At 54.4% G+C, this 24,048-nt stretch overlaps 1 protein-coding gene across 5 annotated transcripts; it reads right to left on the reverse strand.

The window, feature by feature from the left end:
• Positions 1-667: 667 nt before the first annotated feature.
• Positions 668-11,096, reverse strand: TRIM59 (tripartite motif containing 59). 5 transcript variants are annotated; one of them, XM_055128379.1, is made up of 3 exons: positions 10,998-11,096; positions 10,023-10,099; positions 668-2,464 (listed from the first exon to the last, which is right to left on the reverse strand). In XM_055128379.1, the coding sequence occupies exon 3, from the start codon at positions 2,323-2,325 to the stop codon at positions 1,297-1,299; it is 1,029 nt and encodes a 342-aa protein (XP_054984354.1). In that variant the 5' UTR covers positions 2,326-2,464; positions 10,023-10,099; positions 10,998-11,096; the 3' UTR covers positions 668-1,296. The 5 variants fall into 5 exon arrangements, 4 of the variants coding, with proteins under 4 accessions (XP_054984354.1, XP_054984352.1, XP_054984351.1 ...); XM_055128377.1 differs by having other exon boundaries at positions 668-2,511; XM_055128376.1 differs by having other exon boundaries at positions 668-2,511; positions 10,023-10,224.
• Positions 11,097-24,048: the final 12,952 nt, after the last annotated feature.

The following is a 24,048-nucleotide window of genomic DNA, read 5'->3' on the forward strand; positions in this document are numbered from 1 at the left end:
CAAAAGAAAAAAAAAGTGACTTGCACCTGACTTGCACCTATCACAGTATTAGGGTTTGTTTGTTTTAATTTTTCTAGACTGGCCCCAGCGACTAAAATTTGCTTGTTACTCAGTAAACCAGGTTATGAAAATGCAGAGAGTTTCCTTCTGTACACTCCTGCCCAGCCTATAGTACGACAGGTATGGCATTTGCCTTGTACGCAGCTGACCCGTGATTGATCCCCAGCACCCCATATAATTCCTTGAACACTACCAGGTGTGCCCAAAAAGACAGATTATCGGTACGTTCATATCAGCACAAGGGAATATTTAGCAGAAAAATTATAGTTAAAAGATGCATTCTAGGGGCTGGAGCGATAGCAGAGTGGGTAGGGCGTTTGCCTTGCACGCGGCCGACCCAGGTTCGAATCCCAGCATCCCATATGGTCCCCTGAGCACTGCCAGTAGTAATTCCTGAGTGAAGGAAGAGCCAGGAGTAACCCCTGTGCATCGCTGGGTGTGACCCGAAAAGCAAAAAAAAAAAAAAAAAAGATGCATTCTAAATGTTATGAATAAGTCATTGCTTTTGAACGTTTTTAATCCCTAGTACAGTACATCTGTAGAAGTCAAATTCTAAAATTTACACAAACCAAAACAGTGACCAGTATTAGAAAGTTATTCCCTGAAATCCATTTCAAAAAGCATTATCTTTATTAGGAACAAATAGTGCTCGAGCTCTTAAATCTAAGAGTACATTAACCTGTGGATCAGAAATACCTGATCAAAAGCATCTTTAATGTGAACAAGCCCTCATCAGTTTTGAGGCTTTATTCCCCATCCTTATCCTACTCAAAAGCTTCAAGCCATATGCAAATAAAGGCACCTGCACTTGGAGAATTTTGCCATCTGAAGTATACATGAAGAACCACAAAGCCACAACTACAGTATGTAAGAATGGTAAAAGACTATTGGGTTAAGACTGTTCAAATCACATTGATGCCAGTTAAGTGCCACCAGTGGCTCACACCTGAATGTGCACTGCACACAAAGTTTGGTGCTAGCATCAATGTCCTAAACATCCCAGCAATCCTGAGTCCAACTCAAGCCAATAAATGGAGTGATAGATTAGCACTTACATAATACCTAGAGTTTAGTTTTCAAGCTGAAACAAGAGACTAACATTTCTATCCAACAGGAGCTGTTGCCACTATAATAAGGTTTAGTTTGCTGATTTATTTGTGCTACCATTTCTCCACTTAGCAATGGTTCGTCTCAGTTGCACAGAATAAACCTATTCAACTAGTCAGATTTGAATTCTCAACGAGAAACTATCTTCCACATGAATTCCTTCAGTAAATATAAAGTGTGACACAATATATTCTTTAAATCATACAGGCTGTTAGATAAGCTTTGGTAAACACATGAAGAAATCTCAGAGATATAGATTGAAGTGGTTTCATTTAGAAGAGTTATTATGTGCTGGTTAAAAAAGAGGATTGACATCAGTATCACTGAAATTAATGTGACAATAACAACATTTAGAATCTTAAAAAGTTCAACTTCTTTTTCATCCTTCTTGGCCCTGGGACATGGCATCCTTTTAGAGGAAATTCTCATTTCAGGGACAACAAGTTTCTTTATTTGTCCAATTTCTGTTCTGTTCCAATCCTCCTTCAGTACCTGGATGGCTCGCGGGCGGATCAGGACAGGCAGGACCTCAGGCAGGGGTTTTTGCTTCAACGTCTGCACCCGCTGGCGAAGGTCATCCACTTTCTCGAGAAACTCGAGTGGGGGCTCCTCTTGTAAAGATGTTGTCAGGGTCACTAACTCGAGCTGCTGCTCTCTCAATTCCTTCATCCTTTCGATGTGTGGCGTATATTCTTGACTAATCCGATTGCCAACATCACCGAGGGCAGTTAGGAAAAGTTTCTTTTTCTGCTCTAACACATCACTAAGCTCCTTAAAATACTGGAGAACCACCTCCTTATCAGCTTGGACCATCCTCTCCGAATTCAATTTTTGTCCTTCTAGCTTTTCAATCAGGTGACCGAGGTCAGTCCAGTGAGTGTCAGTTAGCTGCTGGAGCAGCTTCTGAGGTGTTTCTTTTTCCTTTAGATAGGCACTCTGAAGGTCGTCGATAGGGTGGCCGTGATGCTGACCTATGGTGAGGCAATGCCCACAGACTAACTTCTTATCTAGCAGACAGTAAACATTTAATGGCTGCATGTAATGCTCAGGGCAGGTGGCAATATCCGGATGATCCTCTTGCTGGTACTTTTCAATAATGGCCCTTAATGCAAAGTTGACAGGTAACGAGTCTATGCCGTTGGGAGCAATCTCGATCATGCTTCTGCAGTTAGGGCACTTGAGTGGGATCCGCAGAGGCCTCCATATGTAAAAGTTACTCGATGCCTGAAGAACACTCTCTAAGCAAGATCTACAGAAGGTATGAGAGCATGGCAGGACACGAGGGTCTTCAAAAATACTGTAACAAATGGGGCATGTTAACTCATCCTCAAAATTGTGCATTTCCTGTTAAGAGAAAAAAACTTCATGTTGTTTATATATAACAAAAATGTCTGTTATGTCAAGTTTTCAGAGTTTACTCAGGAGTTACTCCTGATTCTACACTCAGGAATCACTCCTGGCAGTGCTCGGGTACCACATGGGATCCTGGGCATCAGCCACATGCAAGGCAAGCTTCCTACCCATTGTGCTATCTATCCAGCCCCTCTAAACTAATTATTGATATAGGTGTGGCCCAAATCCAAAAACAATCTATTAGAAATTTTAAAATAAACTAATTATTGGTATGCAGTGAGTGAAATGAAAATATTCTGGTTTGTTCTTCCAGCCTATGCTCTCCCTTGAACACCTATTTCACTTGCCTTGATTTTTGCTTACCTATTTCCATTCTGGAGAAGCCTATATTCTCTCGAAATGTGCTTCTCTTTCCCCTCACATCTGTCTTGCTTCACCAAAATAAGCAAGTATTCTAATTTTTAAATGTAGCTTTCCTCAGAAATGCAATCCTGAATTTACTAACTGATCATTTCTAGATGTTCTTAAAGTCAGCTTACTGATTATAACTCTTTTCTGTGTCCTGAGATGCTAAAATTAAAACTGCACATGTAATAGGCAAGATTAAAAATATAGACATAGCAAAATGATACTTAAGTCCAAGAGAATTAATGCTGCCAGTTGGTTCCAAAAGTTTCTCTGGTAACTGTTGCTTGGGGAACCATATGGGATGCCGGGGATCAAATTCAGGTCAGTCATGTGCAAGGCAAGAACCCTGCCTACTGTACTCTCCCACCTCAGTCACCATTTTTAAGACTTGCTTAGTCCTGATAAACAATCAAGTTACATCACTATTGAAGAACCTTAAAAAGAAAGATAAAGAGGGTTGGGGCAAAAGTACAGTGGGTAAGGTACCATATGGTACTCCAAGCCCGCAAGGAGTGATCCCTGACTAAAGCCAGGTTTGGCCCAAATACCAAGAAAGTAAAAAGCACCACATGGCTCCCATAACTGGGTGTAACCCTCCAATGTCCCCAAGGGAACTGCCAGTGGCACTAGTGACCCCTGAGCACAGAGCCTGACCCCTACTTGGGACATCATTCAGAAAAAAGGGACCCATTCATATAATCTAAAGGTTAACCAACTCTTCCTCTAGATCTTAAGATTGGGGGCCAAAGAGACATTATAGCAGGTAGGGTGCTTGCCTTGCACACGACTGACCACCTGGGTTCAATCCCTGGGTTCCCATAAGGTCCCTGGAGACTGCCAGGAGTGATTCCTGAATGCAAAGCCAAGGGCTAACCCCTGAGCATTGCTGGGTGTGCCCCCTACCCCCGGCCAAAAAAAAAAAAAATTATTAAAAGAGAAAACATCTACATATAACTGTATTTTTACTTCACATTAGAAAAAAAACCTAGTCTTTTCATAAGCTTCTCTTCATTTGTGACACAAAACTCTTATTCTAGTCTTAGCTTGAGCTTCACAGATCACTCAACTGGATTTAAAAGAATTTTGTCAACACGTTTCTACATATTACAACTTATCTAAGCACAGGACTTAACACTTGGCAGTTGGTAAGCATTTCCTCAAAACTGGCTGGGTAAACGGCAGCTTCCAATACTGGATCTTTGTTTCTGTGATCAGCGACAGTTTCTGGTTAGAAAGAACTGTTAATACTACAAGATTCTATATAACACTACTCAGAACCCTAAGAGGTGTTGCTTAGTAAGCATGAACCGTGAAGCATTCCAGGAAACTGAAGTAAGTGGGCAAGTCTACAGATGAAGTCAAGTAAATGCATGTGAGAACAAGACTACCTCACACCTACAGCAAGAACTGGACTCTCACCCAAAGCCATCCAAGAAAAACATTCTTCTTAATGCAGTTCAGTGATGTCAGAATTCATCAGGAAGGACTCCACACTAAGAACTAACATGATTTTATCAATCAGTCCAGAGCAATCCAACTGGAATCCTCGGGGTAAAAAAACTAAAAACCCTAAAAAACATATGTAAGAGCCCATTTAGCAACCCTTTAAAATTTAACATGTTTTAGAATTATGGGACAACACTGTAACAAAATGTCACCTCCTGAGCTTATAGCAGCAAACACCACTCTCTCTGCAGTTACTTCCATAATATGAAATCTTGTAAATAAAATTTAATCAGAAACTTATGGGTAGTCTCTAGTGTCAAGACTAACCCTATTCTAGTCTCAAGACTACCCCTGACTGATCTGAAGTAACACACCACGAGGAGTCAGAAGTGGCCAAGACAGAGCGATAGCACAGCGGGTAGGGCGTTTGCCTTGCATGCGGCCGACCCGGGTTCGATCCCCGGCATCCCATATGGTCTCCCAAGCACTGCCAGGAGTAATTCCTGAGTGCAAAGCCAGGAGTAACCCCTGAGCATTGCTGGGTGTGACCCAAAAAGCAAAAAAAAAAAAAAAAAAAAAAACCCAGAAGTGGCCAAGAGATACCTCACTGAAAATAACTTTCTAAAGACAGGATCTTGGTTGCTACCTGAGAGAAACAAGATACAAGCAATTACACCTTCTCAAAGAAGCAAATTCTTCGAGAAAATGTTTTACACAGAAAGTTCTGTAATCAGCCTAGGCCCTTGAGAAAAGGAGCAAAAAGCATTTACCAATGGAGTTTTGTAGGACAACTACCTTAGATTTAGTTAGCTGAGTGTATATAACCAAACACAAGAAGGCAGAAATGAACAATGTGCTGACGACGGAGCTTGGCGAGAGAGCACTTAGGAGTGTAAGGTCCTGGGCTCGATCCCTGTCAATGCACAAGGGGGAAAAATGCCTCCATTGACCTTTTCTGAAAGAACCACTGCAGGGACTAAGAGAATAGAATTCTTACTGGGATAAGGGTGAGAGTAAGTTCAGGACAACTACACAACCAGGCAAGAGAACAAATACCCTAGAGGAAGATGATAGATCTAAAAGGAATGTCTACCTGGAACTAAAAGATTATTGCATATTGGAGCACACTGAGAGGAATGAGAAAACTAACTTTAGGGGAAAGGGACAGGGTACGGAATCATGGGAAAAGCACATTAGACGGCACAGTTGTCATTTTAGTCACAATATCACAAATTAAATACTGATTTCACCAAAACGACTTCCGGATAAGGGGAATATTGTCTCTCCACAGAGGTCATACTGAAATCCTGACCCTTACTGTGATCTGACGGCATGAGAGAATGGACCTCAGGAGAGGAACTGTGTCATGAACAAGGAGCCTTCAGAAATGAGGTTAGCACTGAACTGGAGAGAGAGCAGAGTGGGGAGGGTGTTTGCCCTGCACAAAGAAACAGGGTTTGATCCCCCCAGATCCCATATGGTTCCCAAGCACCTCCAGGAGTGATTTTAGAGTGCAGAGCTAAAGTAATCCCTAGGCATTGCTGGGTGACGCCCCAAACAAACAAATAAGAACAAACTGGGGGGGAGGGGAGAAAAGAAATGGGATTAATGCTCTGCGAACAGCTAATAGTGGCGCTGTGGCCTGCAGCACCGTCTTGCAAGAGTCCTTTCGTGCGTCCATCTCCCCACTGTCCCACGTGCTCCTGGCCAACTCTGCTATCGGCCCTAGCACAAGATGTCTCCAGTCACATGTCCAGTCAGCTGGGAGATTCCCGGGAAGACGTGTGAGCGGCAGGGCCAGAGTGTCACCCCCGGCGAGAAGGAATGCAAGCACAACCAGGAGACCAAAGTTCAGTAAGCACCGCAGGCCTGCACCAGCACCGGCACCGAACCCCAGAAATGGGAAGGAAATGGGTGAGCACCAGCCAGGCAAGTGTGCAAAACCCATCACCACAACAAGAACCTCAGCCACTATGACAGAGAAGCGGCGGCAGGGGATGAGTCAGGAAGGAACACGAGGGCTTGATCCCACCTCTCCGCCACTTCACACCGAGACAGTCGGAAGGCGGCCAGCTGTAAAGCAGGCCAGGCTCACCGGACACGGGAGTCTGGCGTCCCGAGCCTGGACTCTCAGCCGAGCTACCTGGAGAGGTAAACAGGTGTGGAATCCTTGGCCACGACAATCCAAACTCAGGAGAGAGCAAAACTAAACTCCGTGAAGTAAGAAAGGAAGGTCACCATGCCTAAGAGGCAAAACTTCACCTTCCTTCTTAGATAGTCCTCCAGACTTATCTAAAGGTGAAAACATGAAGAAATAAAAAAATTAAAAGCTTGTAGTATAGAAACAGATGCAAATGCCAAAAGAAACAGCAACCAGAAATGCAAGTGATTGTTTCTGGGGAACATGAATCAGGACAGGGAGAAAGGGACAGGGGCTGCAGTACTTCACCGCTCAACATGCATGGAAATTACGAGAACTAGCAGCCCCGAAGAATACAGGAAAAAAGTACCAAAGAAAGAAAATCAAAACCAAAACAACGCCCAAGTTCATGGGGCCAAAGCTACAGTACAGCGGGTAGATTGCTACCTTGCACGCAACAGAACTGGGGCAGGTCCCGTCCATCCCATGTAGTCCCCCGAGCACCACCAGGACTGATCCCTGAGTGCAGGGCCAGGAGTAAGCCCTGAGGACCACCAGGTGTGGCCACCCCCAGCCCACCCCTGCATAAAAGAGATGAAATCAGCCTTATCTACTCCTCACCCCAAAACATGGGGGCCATGTGGCTGCTCTCACCAGAAAGACAGTGCCAGGGACTGTGGCAGTTCTGGGGTGAGTCCTCAGCCAGGACAAAGACTTGTCATTTTTAAGTTGCTACACTCTTGGTGTCATTTGTTAAGAAGTGATAAGATTAATCTGCTACCCTAATCCAGAAAAGAAAGAAAGAAAAAAGGAATGTACTAAGTTACTGAAAAAAAAAAAAGCAATAAACCAAAAAAGCCACAATTATAGAGTATCTCACACAAGTAAGCTACTATATTTCACATGTATAATAAACAAATCATTCTGCTGGCTAGAGAGAGCACAGTGAATAGGGCACTTGCCTTACACACAGCTGACTGGCTCCAACCCCTGGCACCTTGTGTGGTCTCCGGAGCACTGTCAGGAGTGATCCCTGACAGTCGATAGAGCTGTCTTACTGACAGAGCCTGCAGTAAGCTCTGACCTGGTGTGGTCCCAAAACCAAAATGATAAAAATAAAGGAATAAATTCTGTGATGGTTACATCAAAAATGAAAATATGTACTTAATGCCACTTATGTGTACACTTATGACTGGGCCAGGGATATGGCTCCGTGGCAAAGTGTGTATCTCACAAGCATGAGACCACACAGAAAAGGGAAGAAAATGTTAAAATGGGGCCAGAGAGACAGTACAGGTCTGATGGTGACTGCCCGCATGCTGTGACCCAAGTTCAATCCCTGGCACTGTACATAGTGTCAGACCACCACCAACAGTAACCCCTAAGCACAGAGCCAGAAGTAAGCTAAGTGTGTCCCCAAACAAAATCAAAGGATCGGGGCTGGAGCGACAGCACAGCGGGGAGGGCGTTTGCCTTGTACTTGGCCAACCTGGGTTCGATTCCCAACATCCCATATGGTCCCCTGAGCACCGCCAGGGGTAATTCCTGAGTGCAGAGCCAGGAGTGACCCCGGTATATCGCCGGGTGTGACCCAAAAAGAAAAAAAATCTATTAATACCCATTATGTAGCCTTTTCTCTGTAAAATGAGTTTGTGTCAAATTGTATTTTGGGGATGAGGGGCCGGGAAGTCACACCTGGTCACCTACTTATGAAATTCATGAACATTTTGGGTTTAATTTGTCAAAAACACTCTTCTGAATGTCTAAATGGGTCAATACTCAGGGGGTCCTTTCTTCCTGGGAGAACCACCTAACTGACAGACTCCACACAGTCAGCCCAGGGAGAGAGAATCCCTGCAGAACCGAAACATCGCTACCCATTCTCCTGCATTAATTACTCTTTACGTTTTAATTCCCGAGTGCATTACTGCCTTTCATCTCTAAACATGAATGCCTATAAAACATGTATTACTTTTTACAACGTCTGAAGAGAAATTATGTTTACCACATTACAGAGTTTCATGACTTGCTCTCGGACTCGCTGTGAGTCGGCTCCGAGTCTGGGAAAACTCGGGGGCGCTACCGCCCAGCATGTTTGTGAGCCTCCACTGATGAAAGAACCTGGCACGCACCTCAGGACTGACTTTAGAAACACCATAATTGTGCCACCTCTCCACATAAGGTGAGGTTTTAAAGAACAACAACAACAAAAAAAAAGAGTCCGGACCTAAACAAAAAATAATGTAAAAAAGTTAAGAGTTACTTTCAAATCCAAAAGCAAAAATAATTTTGGTGAGATCTGCTTTGAATTCTGTCCATTTCCCACAATCTGTCTCCGTAACTGAAAAAGAAACTGCAATTTAACTTAGAACTGAAGCAAGGAAGAACATTCTGTAAACATTTCTTTTCCTTTTTGGGGGGCCACACCCAGCAGTGCTCAGGGCTTATTCCTGGCTCTAGAGTCAGGCACTATGCCTGGCAGTGCTCGCTGGGGCCATATGGGATGCCCGGGTCAGCAGCATGCAAGGCAGGTGCCCTCCCTGCTGCACTACCCCTCCAGCCGCGCAGGGCTAACTATTGGCTCAGTGTGCAGCGGTCACTCCTGGCGGGGCTCAGGGGACAATATGTGGTGCTGAGGGTCGAACCCCAGCCACCCATGTGCCAGGCAAAAGCCCTTCTGGCTGTCCGATCTCTCCAGCCCCTAAGACACCTTATTTGAGTTCGTTTTCTGGTGCTCGGGGTAGAACCCAGGGCGCTCAGACACGGAAAACATGCGACCACTCACCCCGCCCCCAGTCTTCTCATTATGATTTTCAAAGACATGGCTGGAGCGATAGCATAGCGGGCGTTTGCCTTGCACGCAGCCAACCCGGGTTCAAATCGCAGCATCCCATAGGGTCCCCTGAGCACCACCAGGGGTGATTCCTGAGTGCAAAGCCAGGAGTAACTCCTGAGCATCGCCAGGTGTGACCCAAAAAGCAAAAAAAAAAAAAAAAAAAGCTAAACACTAAGTTTGCTGGAAGACAACATTAAAACCAGTATTGCTTAAAGTCAGAGCACCACCTCGCCAGGCTAGTTCAATTATCCTACCTGACTCCAAAAAAAATGACAACTCGGTCACTCACGAGTGCAGGCAACACAAAAGTGCACAGTGAAAGGTTTCCAGAACACCTGTAAGGTGAAACCTGCACTCCTGTGTGTGTAAGCACCACGTCTGTATTTAAGATACAAACGTTCTCAGCAGGGCTCGATCTCCAGCACCGCGGCCCAGAGCGTGGCCCGGAACAAAGGCACACCCGCGCAGAACACAGGGAGGCACCAGGAGTCGCAGGTCGGAAGGAGGCGTCACTTCATGCTCCTTCGTAGTAATCTGGATTTCATATCCCAACAACATCATTTTTCCCCGAAACACTGGGATCGCTCCTCCTCACCCTTCCCACGGAGCCTGCTGCCCGCGTGAAACCCACACAGGGAAAACCTGCTCCTGAGGAGGTCTCTCCCCGCTTACCTACGCCGCGCGCCGACTCGGGCGGAACCGTCCCCTCGGCCAGCGGTGAGGCTCGCTCGCGCTCAGGGAAGCAGCGTCTGAAGGAAAGCAGTTCCCTCACTCGCCCGGCGCTCCTCAGCGCTCATTCCCGCGCGGTCGCCACCTGCGGGCGCCCGGGAACGCCACCGGTGGCGACAGGGCGGGGGCTGCCTCAGGGCTGGCGCTGTGACGGGGGAGCTCGTCACAAAGGACCCGCGGGAGGCGTCGGCGGGTCAGGGTCGCCGCCTCCCACCCAGCTGCCACAGGCGCTTCCCGGGTGCCCTGTCTGCTGGGCACTGCGCGGGGACTCGACTCCTGGCACCTCCGGACCCAGGAGCCCCCGCCCCCCGACCCTGGAGCCTGTCACCTCCCCACTCCCGTCACCTCCCAACTCCCGTCACCTCCGGACCCCTGTCACCCAACACCTGTCACCTCCGGACCCCGGTCACCTCCCGACTCCTGTCACCTCCCGACTCCTGTCACCTCCCGACTCCCATCACCTCCAGACCCCTGTCACCTCCCGACTCCCGTCACCTCCGGACCCCTGTCACCTCCCGACTCCTGTCACCTCCCGACTCCCATCACCTCCGGACCCCTGTCACCTCCTGACTCCTGTCACCTCCCGACTCCTGTCACCTCCCGACTCCCATCACCTCCGAACCCCGAGCACCTCCGGACCCCTGGACCCCGAGCACCTCCCGACTCCCTCTAGACCCCTGTAACCACCCCCCCCGTCACCTCCCGACCCCTGCCACCTCCACCCCCGGCAGCGCCCGGCCCGGCCCCCCCACCCCCCGGGGACACCCCCAGCTCCTCCGCCGACTCCACCGGAAGCAGAAACTTCCCGTGTGGGACAGAGACACCCAGACCCGAGCCCACCCGTTCCCTCCCGCCCCCCACATCCACACACACACGCCCGCCCCCGAGCACGGGTCCGAGCCCTGGCGCGCCCCGCACCTCGCCGGCCCGAGCAGCCGTGCCCCGCACTCCCGCCGCCCGCGGCTCCGACTCCGCAGCCCGCGCCCCGCCGCCGGCCCCGCCCCCCACCCCCCGCTCCTCCCCCACCCCCCGCTCGGCGTGTCCCGGGGCGGGGGGCGGGGCCTCGGGACCACAGCGCGCAGGCGCGCCGCCCGCTACATTCAACTGCGCCGCGTCGGCCAATGGCCGTGAGCGCGGGACTCGCCGTTCGAAAGTCAACAGCCGGGCGCGCCGGCGGGGCGGGGCGGGGCGGGGCGGGGCGGGGCCCCTCGGGGCGTGGTCTAGGGGCGTGGTCTCGGGCCCGGCCGCGCCGGCGCACTGGGCGGGCGGGGCTCAGTGCGGGGCTCCGGGGCGTACGTGGGTGGGGGTCCTGCGTGTCCTGGAGGATAACCAGCGGGGCCAGGGTGTTAGGGGCCGGCGCGGGCTGTGCGCCCTGTTGTCTGCGACCGGGACGTTCTTGGTGCCGAGGGAGGGATGGGGGGTGCCCTGACCCCTCCCCTGGGTCCTCTCGCCTCAGCCCTGGGTCCGAGGGCTACGGGTCGCACCGGAGCCTGTCCGTGGGGTGGGGCACGGCAGGGCCCTGGGGTGCCTTGGGGAGACCCCGTTCCAGGACTCAGGACCTGCCTCCTCTCCCCTCGCCCCGTGCGCCCCATTTAAGACGCCGCTTAGCCCCCAGAAAGGTGACGATGGAGTTGTCCTTGGGGGGGGTCACAGCTGGGGCTGTTCCCGACTCAGGAGTAACCCCTGCGTTGCTGGGGGCCACAGGGGATCAGGGATGCAAGACGACGTCCCGCCTCTTGCCCCGCTGCACTCTGCCTTAGTCGACTTCCTGTGCTGGGGCCAGGGGCCTGGGCTTCCTGAGGGCACAGACCGCCCTCTTATCTCTCCCACCCCCTCCCCCAAGCAGGAGGCCCCAACTTCAAAGCCTGCTCAGCCAGGCTGGGGCCCTGCTGGCCAGGGCGGGGACTTGGGGACAGAGCCCCAAGCAATCCCTGGGTCCCTTGGGAATGGTCAGATAAGCACCAGCGGACAGGACAGTGCAGGGGGTTCCCAGACTCAGCCCGAGGGGGTGGAAGAGGCAAGCCGGAAAAACTTCATTTTCAGAGGAGGCACCTGATGCCTTTTTTTGTTTTTTTTTTTTTGCTTTTTGGGCGACGCCCAGTGGTGCTGCTGGCTTACTCCTGGCTCTGTGGTCAGGGGCTGCTCCTGGCCCACCCGGGGGACCATATGAGATGCTGAGAATCGAACCTGGGTAGGCTGCATGCAAGGGAATAATGAATATGTTAAATAAAATATCATACAATTAAATATTATTATAATTAGACATGTAAATATGTTGCAATGTGTCAAATCACCCCCTTCCTGGCGGTTCTTGGCCAACCGGGCTTTGAAGTTGATTGTGAGGTGCAAGGACACGGCTCTTCTCAGCTCCTATGGCGCCAAGGATATCCTGGGGGTCCTGGGGCCGCCCCAGGCCTGGCGGGGGGGGGGTGATGCTCAAGGTCCAGAGGAGGTGCCGGGACCACCGTGGGGGCAGCTGTGTGCGAAGCTTACTCTCCAGCTCGGGCGTTTGTTTCCCCCGCGCCCGAGTCACTTGTGCCATTTCATTCATCGCGGCCCCAGCGTGGTAAAACCCACTGCTTATGTTGCCAGTGAGAGGCCGGCTCCGAGCCTGCCCGGGGAGGTGAGGACGGGTGACAGCACGGAAACCCAGCCTGGGGACTGCCAGCTGGCGGGGCCATCCCACACTCTGTCCGAGAGCGCAGGAGCCCCCGCGAGGGTCCCACAGCTGGAACCCTGACGGCCAGAGTCAGACCCGGGGCAGCTGACAGGGATGCAGGCCAGATGCAACAGCCCAGGCCGTACCCCGGGTACCTCTCATGACCACGGCGGCCAACGCCGAGTGTCTGTTTGCCGGGACCGAAAGAAGAAAGAAGAGGCGGCACCGGACACGGGAAGGCCGGGGGGACGGGAGCCCGGGTGGCGTGGAGGGTTTGTTTGGGGCACTGTGAGAGCGGAGTCGGTGAGGGCCCACGGCCAGGAGAGCGACGGGAGCGTTTGGAAACTCCAGCTCACCCGAGAGGAAGACCACGGGGGGGGGGGGGGGGGGGGCAGCGCCTCACCCTGGCCGTGAGCTCTAACGGGTCCAGCCACTTCCGGGAGGCCCTGGGGCAAAGCACGCAGCTTTGGGAGGGACCAGCCAGATCCACGAAGCCACCCCCCACGTGGCCGTCAGGGGTCCACCCTTCGTGCCAGCCGCCTCTCCGGCCTCCTGCCGCAAAGCTCCGTCACTGGCCAGAAGCAGAGCAGGACTCCCGTCCTCCTGGGCACAGAGCTCAAGCTTCAAATCCAAACCGTTTGTCTGGGGCACCGTCTGGAGCCCAGGGCCTTCAGGTCTGACCGGAAACGCACACTACCTGTGGGTGCCTGAGAAGAATGCCCCAGCTCCTCCTCCGGGAAGCCCTCCTGAACTGCCTGCTGGGGCGTAGCAGGGTAGCGACTGCAGATGAGACGCCTTCCCCGCGTCTGCGCCTGCGGAGGCTGCTCCGGAGCCTCCTTTAATGGGTGACCGTGCCCGCAGCAGGCCGGGTCCGTCCGCCCTCCAAACAGCGCCCCTTTGATCCAGCCCGTGCATGCCGAGCCACAGACGCTCTCAGGCCGGCTCTGAAGCGGGCGGGGAGGGGCTGTGGCCGTCGCTGCGAAGCCCCGGGTGCCGGCCTGGAGATTGCAACACGGCAACCTGGCCGGAGGCTGGGCTGGCCAGGTCACCGGCGGAGCGTGAGCGGCCCCAGACAAAGTCTGCCCAGTGGCTTCAAAGGCTGGGCCTGACCCCCGGGCTGGCCGGAGCAGGCAGGGAGGGAGAGTGGCGGTGCTTGGCGAGAAAGGGGCCCCGGAGCTGCTGGGACACGTAGAGGCCGCGGCCCGGAGACACAGAGCCTCTTCTGCAGCAAAGACCAGCCCCGGAGGGCCCGTATGCGCGCTTCCCTAGCAGGGACAGGGAGGGGTGTATGCGCCCCTGCGGGCAACTCCCCCGACAGTGCTCAGGAGGGAGCCCCTGTGGCCCACACGCCGGGCAAGCTTCAGTCCAGGCCGCCTTGGTGCCCGCCTTTGTCACCATCCGGGATGCTGAGTCTGAAAAACCACGTGAGGGGCTGGAGCCATAGCACAGCAGGGAGGGCGTTTGCCTTGCACGTGGCCGACCCGGGTTCGATCCCCAGCATCCCATATGGTCCCCTGAGCACCGCCAGGGGTAATTCCTGAGTGCAAAGCCAGGAGTGACCTCTGAGCATCGCCGGGTGTGACCCAAAAAGAAAAAACCACGTGAGGGCGAGAACGTCACAGCAGCCTTGCACGGGAGAGAGCAACTCGGCCCAATGCAGGGAGGGTGGAGGGAGGCCATGGCCCGCCAGCCCCGTGCCCTCCCCGGCAGCCTGACAGGGAGCGGGTGCCACTTCCAAGGAGGCGCGAAACTTCCACCCGGAGACTCTGGCTCTCAGCTCTCAGAGGCCTCAGGACTTTGTGTTAGGGAAGCGTTGGCCAGCCAGGCGGGCTTCTGGGAGGAGGCATCCCCGAGTCTGTCTCAAAGGTGCTGAAATGAAGGTGCTGTGTGGTCGGGATGGTCTTGCTGGTGTGGCCCGCTGCCAGGCCCGCTGCCAGGCGTCGAGAACAAAGGTCACAGTCTGAACCACCTGGGAGGGGACAATGGCACATCTGTGGCTCCTAAACAATAGGGGTCTGTGGTCACAACAATGTTGGCAGGACAGCCGCTGTGACGCCTCAGCCTGCTGCCTCCCTGCCCCGCCCTGCCCCGCTGAGCCGCCCCTCTCTGCCCGGGCTCTCTGATGCGCGCAGACCCCCCTCCTCCCCTCCCTCACAGAAGGTTTCTGCGGGTCCCTGGGAGAACACTGGCCTTGCACGTGTGAGGCCCCGGGTTCGATCCCTGCACCACACAAACTTTTTTTTTTTTTTGCTTTTTGGGTCACACCCGGTAATGCACAGGGGTTACTCCTGGCTCTGCACTCAGGAATTACTCCTGGCAGTGCTCAGGGGACCATATGGGATGCTGGGAATCAAACCCGGGTCGGCCACGTGCAAGGCAAATGCCCTCCCCGCTGTGCTATTGCTCCAGCCCCATCCACCACACAAACTTAAAAGCTCCTCACTCCTATGCACAGGGGCCGAGGGGTTTTATGTGAAGTCTGAGCGTGACACTGCAATGCTTCTTCCCTCTTGGCGACTCTGGTACCCAGGGAGACGTGTTGGCCCCGCACCTCTGGCCAGCAGCCCTCCCGGAGATGCGTGTCTGTGAAGACGGTTCGAGGGCTGGAGTGATGTACAGTGGGCGGGTAAGGCGCTTGCCTTGCATGCAGCTGACCCGGGTTCGATCCTGGCATCCCACATGGTCCCCCAAGCCCCACCAGGAGTAATTCCCGAGTGCAAAGTCAGGAGTAACCCCCAGCATCGCTGGGTGTGACCCAAAAAAGCAAAAAAAAAAAAAATTCTTATTCTATTGGGGCAGAATATGGGAACATCTGACAATCTGCACATCACTTATCTTTTATTTATTTTTATTTTTATTTTTGCTTTTTGGGTCACACCTGGCGATGCACAGGGGTTACTCCTGGCTTTGCACTCAGGAATTACTCCTGGCGGTGCTCAGGGGACCATATGGGATTCTGAGGATCGAACCCGGGTCGGCCGCGTGCAAGGCAAACGCCCTCCCCGCTGTGCTATCGCTCCAGCCCCCACTTTTATTTTTTTTTTAATTGAACCACCGTGAGATCCAGTTGCAAAGCTTTCATGTTTGAGATTTAGCTGTGCAGTGAACACCCATCCCTCCACCAGTGCACACTTTGCACCACCAGTGTCCCCAGTATATCCCCCCCCCAGTCCTCACCCTGCCTCCATGGCAGGCAATGGTTTCCCCAACACTCTCTCTCTACTTTGGGCATTATGTTTCGCTCGAATTTTCCCACCACCTTTCAAGCCTGCCTGCCAGAGGCGGATGCTAGATCATTTATTGTCCATTGATCATTTTGAATATCTTGGGTGTCACCCGATCACTTATCACTTGTCTTTTAACCCAATCACCTGACTTGCCCTGAGACAGCTTCAACAACATAAAGATACACGGAGTACGGGGGTGTCGGCGGCTTGCATGGGGCCAACCCGGTTGGATCCCCGGCACTGCCAGGGACCCTTGAGCACCCCTAGAAGTAAACCTGAGCACTGATCCAGGTGTTACCCTGAAGCACCGCTGGGTGTGACCCAAGCCCTCTCATTTGTTGCTTGGGTGTGGAATCAAACTGGCTTTTATCTACGTGTTTTTGTGGTGCTTATTTCAGTATCACGGCAGAGCCTGGCAAGCTCCCCGTGGTGGCGTATTCAATATGACAAATACAATAACAATAACAGGCCTCAGTCTCCTGACCCTGAAAACAGCCTCCAATCATTGGGAAAAACGCGTTAAGGAGAGGCTGCTAAAATCTCGGGGCTGGGACGAATGGAGACGTTACTGGCGCCAGCTCAAGTAAATCAATGAACAACAGGATGACAGCGATACAGTGATATTTCAGTATTGGCGGTCGGTCACGGCTACGCCCCCCCTCCCCCCGCAGGGCTGATGTCTTGAACGGTTAAGGCCTGAGCCACCTGCCCAGCCCCCACTGCAGCTTGTTGCTGCTGTTCTGTTTGGGGGCCACACCTGGCTCTGCACTCGGGACTCCCTCGTGGCTGTAGGGGCTGAGGATGAACCCGGGCTGGCGGAGGGCGAGGCAAGGGTCCTACCCGCTGCAGCGCATCTGCCCTTGCAAAGCGTCAGAATCAGGATGCCCCTTCCTGGAGGGGTCGACACGGTCCACCCAAGCCCCGGGGACTGAACCAAACCACCGAAGCTCAACCTGGGGTTTATTTTCCCAAGGGGACAGAAAGCCAAGGGAGGTGGCCAGAGCGTGTCCCCAGTGGCCCCCGTGCCCTGCCCCTGACCCCTGGGGCCAGCGTGGGTCCTCCCTTCACCGGCAGAGAAAGGACGTCCCAGAAACCCTCCCGCCTCCAGGAGCTCGGGGGCAGCCAAGGCTGATTTTCCAGGAGAAACGGCCGCTCAGCAGGGGAGGCGGGGCCGGGCGGCTCTCAAGAGGCCAATTGTGCTCCGTGGGCTACAACTAGGGGAATTTCTGTCCGGAGGAGTTGGAGGTGTTGGGGCCTGGCCTGGGCGGGACCGGGGCTGCTGTTGGCGGTGCCCAGCCGGCGGCCACGCCCGGCTCGTCAGCTCCCTCGGCCGCCCAGGTGGGCCTGGCGAGGCCCCAGTGCCCTGACACCTGCGGGGCCAGCCGGCAGCTGGGCGCTAGGCCTTGATTATCTCCCAGCTTTTTCCGCCTCTGTGCACAAGCTGTTCAATCCTTCCCCGACACTTTTTTTTTTTTCCGGTTTGGGGCCTGCCCAGACGGTGCCTGGCGCTCAGGGATTATTCCTGCTGGGGCTTGGGGGACCCCACAGGACGCCAGGGACGGACGCCGGTCAGTCCCGTGCAAGGCCAACGCCCTCCTCCTCCCGTGCCAAGTGGGGAAATAACCGTGAGCTTCCTGAGAGACGAGAGGATCCGAATATAAAATAAAACCTGCTCTCTAAAATCTGTATCTTCTGCTAAAGGGAAACGTCTTTTCTGTCTTCTTGTTTCGGCGTGGCTTTTCTGTATTTGCTCATCTCCATTTCGTTTCTCTGGGCCACACCAGCAATGCTCAGGGCCGTGTGGTGACGGGTTGAACCCAGGGTCTTCACGTGCCATGCAGGCGCCCCTCCAACTGCAACCCCCAGCCCAGCCCATCAGTTTTGTCTTGTTTTATCCCCCAGCTCTGTGCTCGGGTCAGCTGGGCCCCGGGGCCGGCTCCTGCCTCTGCTTTAGGGGCGCTGGCTGGAGGGGCCCTGCCCCCGCACCCCACAGGCCTGCCCTATCTATTGGACCCTGCAGGCGGGACACGCCCGGGCGGGGCGAGAGGCCGGGCTCCTGTGAGAAGGCTCTGCTCTCGCTCTGGGCTTGTTTTTGTTTTTGGGGCGGGGTGGTTTGCTTCTAGTTTATGCTCACGTGACCCGGAGGGGCCCCAGCGAGGAGCGGTGACATCGCTCCAGGGACAGATGTCTCCCGCACAGCCGGCCACCGGCCAGCGTGCCCAGCCCCACCCGTGAGCACCACCCCGGCTTCCAGACCCGAGACGGTCTCTTCTTGTTCGGTTTCGTCTGGGGCCACACCTGGCTGTGCTCAAGGCTCACTCCCAGCCCTGAGCCCGGGGATCACTCTGGGAGGACTTGGAGACCTCGGGGTCCCGGGGACTGAAGCTGGCCAGGCCGTGGGCAAGGCTGGAGGCCCAACACGGTTCACACTCCAGAGCTGGGAGAGACTCTCGGCTGCTCTGCCGCCCCCGCCCCGCCCCCACTGCTGGTGTCTGGTGTGTGCCATGGAAGGTTCTGGAGTCCCTCTGCTCCTCTGCTCTGCAGGGTGACTCGGGGGTTCCTGGCCCAGGCTCACCCAAGACGAAGCTTTAGTCACGGCGAGGAGAATCTGCTTCACACGGGCAGCGACTCGGAGGGGGGACGATGCCCATAAACGGCCCCGCCTCAGAAGAAAGGAGTCACCGTGTCCCCACCGAGAAGCCGCCTTTCATCTCTGACCAGAGCCACGGGGCCACTGGTCAGTGTTTGCCGGAGAGATTTGCAGTCCGGCCGCCTCAGGCCTTTGAACTGCTGCGGCCGTCCAGCCGATGCACCCCTGTGCTCGGGGCGCGCCCAGGAGACACTGGCTCTGGGGGCTGAGACGCTGTTGCTTGAACAGACACAGACACAGACACAGACACAGACACACACACACGCCACTAGCCCGCTGGCACATACTAATATGGCTTTTGTTGCTCTTTTTCTTTGATTTTTTAAATGTGTTTACTTTCCTCTCATTTGATTTTGATTGCGCGCACTATTATAACACATTTCACCACTGCCTCACTCGAATCAAGCGACTCCCGGGCTGGAGCAATAGCATAGCGGGTAGGGAGTTTGCCTTGCACGCGGCTGACCTGGGTTCGATTCCCAGCATCCCATATGGTCCCCTGAGCACCGCCAGGAGTAACTCCTGAGTGCAAAGCCAGGAGTAACCCCTGTGCATCGCCGGGTGTGACCCAAAAAGAAAAAAAAAATCAAGCGACTCCCAACTGAGGTTCGCCACTGAAACGCCGGCTCTGGCCCCGGAGACCCCGGGCCCTCCTGCCCAGTTTAGCCCTCTCCTCCCCTCCGCCCCGGGAGCCACCAGCAGGCCTGCAGCTCTACAGTTGGGGCTTTCAGACCATCTTAGTTTTGTTCTAGTCCATTCGTTCGGTTTTCTTGATATGTGAGTAGGAGCACGGCATTTTTCATTCCTCAAGGACTTTTCCTTAGTGGTTTTTTTTTTTTGGGGGGGGGGGAGCGCAGCCAACTGCTCGGGGCTCTGGGGACTCTACGGAGAGCCAGGGTGGACCAGGTCAGCAAGGAAAGTTCCTGAAGGCCTGCTCGCTAATTTCTGAGAGGGAGGGAGGGTGGGTGCAGGGAGCTTGTGTTCAGCGGTCGGAGTCGGAGTAGTCTCTGCCGCCAACTCTCCCTTTCTCTCCACTTCGGCCTTTCCCTCCCTCCACCCGCGTCCCTCTGGGTGGGCCCTGGCCTGGCCCTCTCCAGGTGTGGGTGCCTGGATCCTGTGCTATGTCCCCTGCCCCCACTGGGCTGAGGGAAGGACTATATGGCCACAGGAAGCAAGGGCGAAACTCCCCAGGGGCTGGGAGACAGCACAGGGGTGAAGGGGCTTCCCTTGCCCGCTGCTGACCCCGCCTCATTGCCAGCCTGGAGCCGGGACTCAGCCCTGAGCACTGCCGGCATCGAAGTGACCCCAAACCAAGTCAGAGTAAATAGGGCTGGAGCGACAGTACAGTGGGGAGGACTGTGCCTTGCACGCGGCCAACGGGGTTCCATCCCCGGCATCCCGGAGGGTCCGCTGAGCACCGCCGGGTGTGGCTCCCCACAAACTAAGGCTCGTAATAAATCAAGTTTTCCCTGGGTCCCGGACACTGCAGCTGCGAGGTGACCGTCCTTGGGATGTAGTGGCAAACGCAAACAAAGTGAGGAAACGTGAATTTTGTGCTTCCAAGTTTCCAACACCTTGAGAGTGACAGTGGCAGCTGCTGGGCCTGGGCACAAGGTCCCATCTCCCCGAGGTCCCATAGGTCCTCTCCCAGGGGGTCAGAAGTCAAACGTGCCCCCGCCAGATGTGCAGGGACTAGAGGCCCCGAGTCATGTGATGGCACAAGGGCAGGGCAGGGTGGTTCTCCGTGCACCAGAGCAAAGTACGACCAGCCCCTCCGGGCCATGTGGGGGGCACAGGCCAGGCATGCCTCCCCCGCCTCGGCACACAGAACAGCGCCCCCCAATGGCCAACAATAAAAGGAACCCACTCAACGTGGCCGGCCCGACCTTCCAACAGGGTAAGGAGCGGGGGCTGCGCCCTACTTCTCCTGAGGGAGCGAGTGAAACGTCACAAAGCTCACGCCCGGGCCATGATCAGGGAAATGCTGACGCTTCCTCATTAATAGTATCGTAAATCACAGTGCCTAAGTGAAAACGGAAAACAAGTATTTGGAAAGATAAAATTAGGAAAAGACAAGATCGATGTTTATGTGGCTTGAAAAATATACCATCTTGCAGGAAAACGCACTTTTGGGGTGGGGCACACCCGGAGATGCTCAGGGGCACTCCTGGCTCTGCACTCACTCTGCAATCACTCTCGGCGGAGCTCAAGGGACCGTATCGGGTGCCAGGGGCTGACGGCAAGGCAAGCTCTGTATCCGCTGTTCTAGCTCTGCCGCCTGGAAATATACTTTATGTTTTCAGTCTCCAACTGGATCCTTGAAAATCACAGGGCAAATAAAATCTGTGGAGCCCAATTTCCAGACCGTGTTCCCCAAAGAACGTCAACACCGCCACCTTGTGGGCATACAAAGAAAAACTTTTTTTTTTCTTTTTGGGTCACACCCAGGGATGCTCAGAGGTTACTCCTGGCTTTGCACTCAGGAATTGCTCCTGGCAGTGCTTGGGGGACCATATGGGATGCCGGGGATCAAACCCAGGTCGGCCGCGTGCAAGGCAAACGCCCTACCCGCTGTGCTATCGCTCCGGCCCAAGAAAAACTTTTCTTATACAAATTCAGTATTTATTTCTACTATTCACACAAAAAGTTTTGAAATATCATGTGACGAAGTCTATCTCCAATCCAACCTTCAGAAGCCAAATTTCTTTCCACAGGGAGCCCAATTTCCATAGTGTTCTGCTTAAATTTCTTCAGTTATTTAAGCTTATTCAAGTAAATATTTCAAATACTTATATATACATTAAAATTATTCACAATATCACATATCCAGTTTTTGTACTGTCTATAGTATTTTAATATTTTGGAAAAAATTTTGTATCAATACATGAAGTCATTATTTTTGGTAACTAAAATTTTACATTTACATGAGAATTGGTTGTTTCAAGTACTCATCTGGGCCAGGGAACCGTGGGCAGGTGCTTCCCCAAGCACCACCAGGAGGGAACCCTGAGTGCAGAGCCAGGAGTTAGCCCAGAGCAGCTGGGTTTGGCCCCAAACCAAGAAAAAACAAAACAACAAAAACACTTCTGGGAGGCTGTACCTGTCAGTACTGGCTTCAGGCAGCGAGGGGGACCCTCCTAGCCCCGTGCCCGACCTGTCGGCCTTTGTGGCCCCATTATTACTTGACTTCTGTGGGGGCCAACAGTGCTTGGAGGCCACAAGGCAACCCCAGACAAAGCTGTTTTGGGGGGGTCACGTAGGGTGTAGAGACTTGGGGGCCAGGTGCTCTGCACTTGTCTCACCAGTGTCACCCCAGCCTTGATTTCCCTAAAGCGGCTGCACTGGAGACACGTACCTGTCATTAGTCCCCGCCGCGGGAAGCGCTTGCTGTTCGCTAGGACCCTTGCGCCTTGTCCATCGCCCTCCCCAGCCACCCTTTTTCCCAGTACGCTTTTTGCTTGTTTCGGGGCCACCCGCGGCGAGCTCGGGGGGACTCCTGGCTCTACACTCAGGAATCAGTCCTGAAGGGACTCGGGGGGCCCAGGGGGATGCCGAGGGCTGGCCCCGGCCGGCTGCGGGCAAGGCCAACACTCTACGTCCTGCAGCAGCACTCCAGTCCCTCGACACGTCCCGCTACCCAGACTCCTGTGTCTGGGCCACACCTGGCAGTGCTTAGGGGTCACTCCAAGTGGGACCCAGGGACCAGATGTGGTGCTGGGGCTGGAGCTGGGTCAGAGGCGGGCAGGGCAGGCACCGTCCCCGTGGTACCACCGCACTGGCCCCGGGCCTCTCCAACACAGGCTGCCCTGTTTCCCGCAGCGTCCCAGTGTGACTGTGGCTCCGAGTCACGTGCTGTGTCGAAGCGTTTGTTCTTCCGTCGTCTCCCTGCACGTCTGTGCCAACCCACCCGCTGTGGCGAGGGCGGAAACGTGCCTTTTGTGAGTGCACTCACGTCTGCCATGAGGCAACTCACACTCTGAAGGAGGCTTTCAGAAGCTAGTTCCCAAGGGACTAGCTGCGGGCACGGACGGGCTTCTGCCAAATAGCACTCACCCAAACTCCGAGGGTTCTCCCCCCCACTCCCCATGAGACGACACAGCCACGCGTGTACGAGACACCCGAGAAAGGCACTCACAGGGATGGCGAGGGCGGCAGACTGGGTTTCCTGAAGAGGGTCTAGAAAGTCACTCACCTCGCAGGCAGCAGGGAGGGGGCAGGAGGCGGGCAAGGCTTGGGCACCTGGTACTTCGCTCGGTCCCCCAATAGCTCCTTGGCAGCTGCCCCCCCATCCCAAACCTGTCGAGGGTTAGAGTGACAGCGGGCAGGGTCCGCCCCGGTTTAATCCCCAGCACCCCAAAAGGTCTCCTGAGCTCACCAGGGGTGACTAAGGGCAGAGTGGGCCTGGACTCGGGGCGTGGCACCAACCCAAACCAGTCTCGAGGAGGAAAATGGCGAGTGCTCAAGGCCAGAGTGCTCAAGGCCAGCTCCCCCAGCCACTGCACCCAGAGTGTAGCTGCCCCTGGAAACTCGGCAAGCGGGGAGGGGAGGGCCGAGGCCACACGGTCCCAGAGGTCACTGGGAATGAGGCGACAGGGGGCCAAGAGCAGGCCCACCCCGGCTGGGAGGGACGGCACGAAGACTCTGCCAGCCCCAGTTGAGCCAAAGGAAGCGCCTACTCTGAAACCCTCCAGACAAACCCAAGAGCTGCCTGTGCGCCCTGCCAGTGCTCAGGGGTGGCTGCAGCCGGCAGCCCTGCACGCAGCCGACCCGGCTTCAGGTCCCTGGCACCACACGGGGTTCCCCGAGTCCCACCTGGGGTGACCCCAAAATAAAACAAAAATTTCTTTTTTTTCTTTTTGGGTCACACCTAGCAATGCACAGGGATCACTCCTGGCTCTGCACTCAGGATTCACCCCTGGCGGTGCTCAGGGGACCATATGGGATGCTGGGATTAGAACCCGGGTCAGCCGTGTGCAAGGCAAACGCCCTCCCCGCTGTGCTATCACTCTAGCCCCTAAAACAAAAATTTCTAAAAAATAGGGGGCCCAGGGGCTGGAGCGATAGCACAGCGGGTAGGGCGTTTGCCTTGCTCGCGGCCGACCCGGGTTCTAATCCCAGCATCCCATATGGTCCCCTGAGCACCGCCAGGGGTAATTCCTGAGTGAAGAGCCAGGAGTAACCCTTGTGCATCGCTGGGTGTGACCCAAAAACCAAAAAAAAAAAAAAGGGGGGGCCATAGCGATAGCACAGCGGGTAGGGCATTTGCCTTGCACGCGACTGACCTGGGTTCAATCCCCGGCATCCCATATGGTCCCCCAAGCACCGCCAAGAGTAATTCCTGAGTGCAGAGCCAGGAGTAACCCCTGAACATCGCTGGGTGTGACCCCCCCAAAAAAAAGCAAAAAAAAAATAAATAAATAAAAAGGACGGCAT

The sequence above is a fragment of the Sorex araneus genome, chromosome 2 (assembly GCF_027595985.1).
Source record: "Sorex araneus isolate mSorAra2 chromosome 2, mSorAra2.pri, whole genome shotgun sequence".
Taxonomy (NCBI): Eukaryota; Metazoa; Chordata; class Mammalia; order Eulipotyphla; family Soricidae; genus Sorex; species Sorex araneus.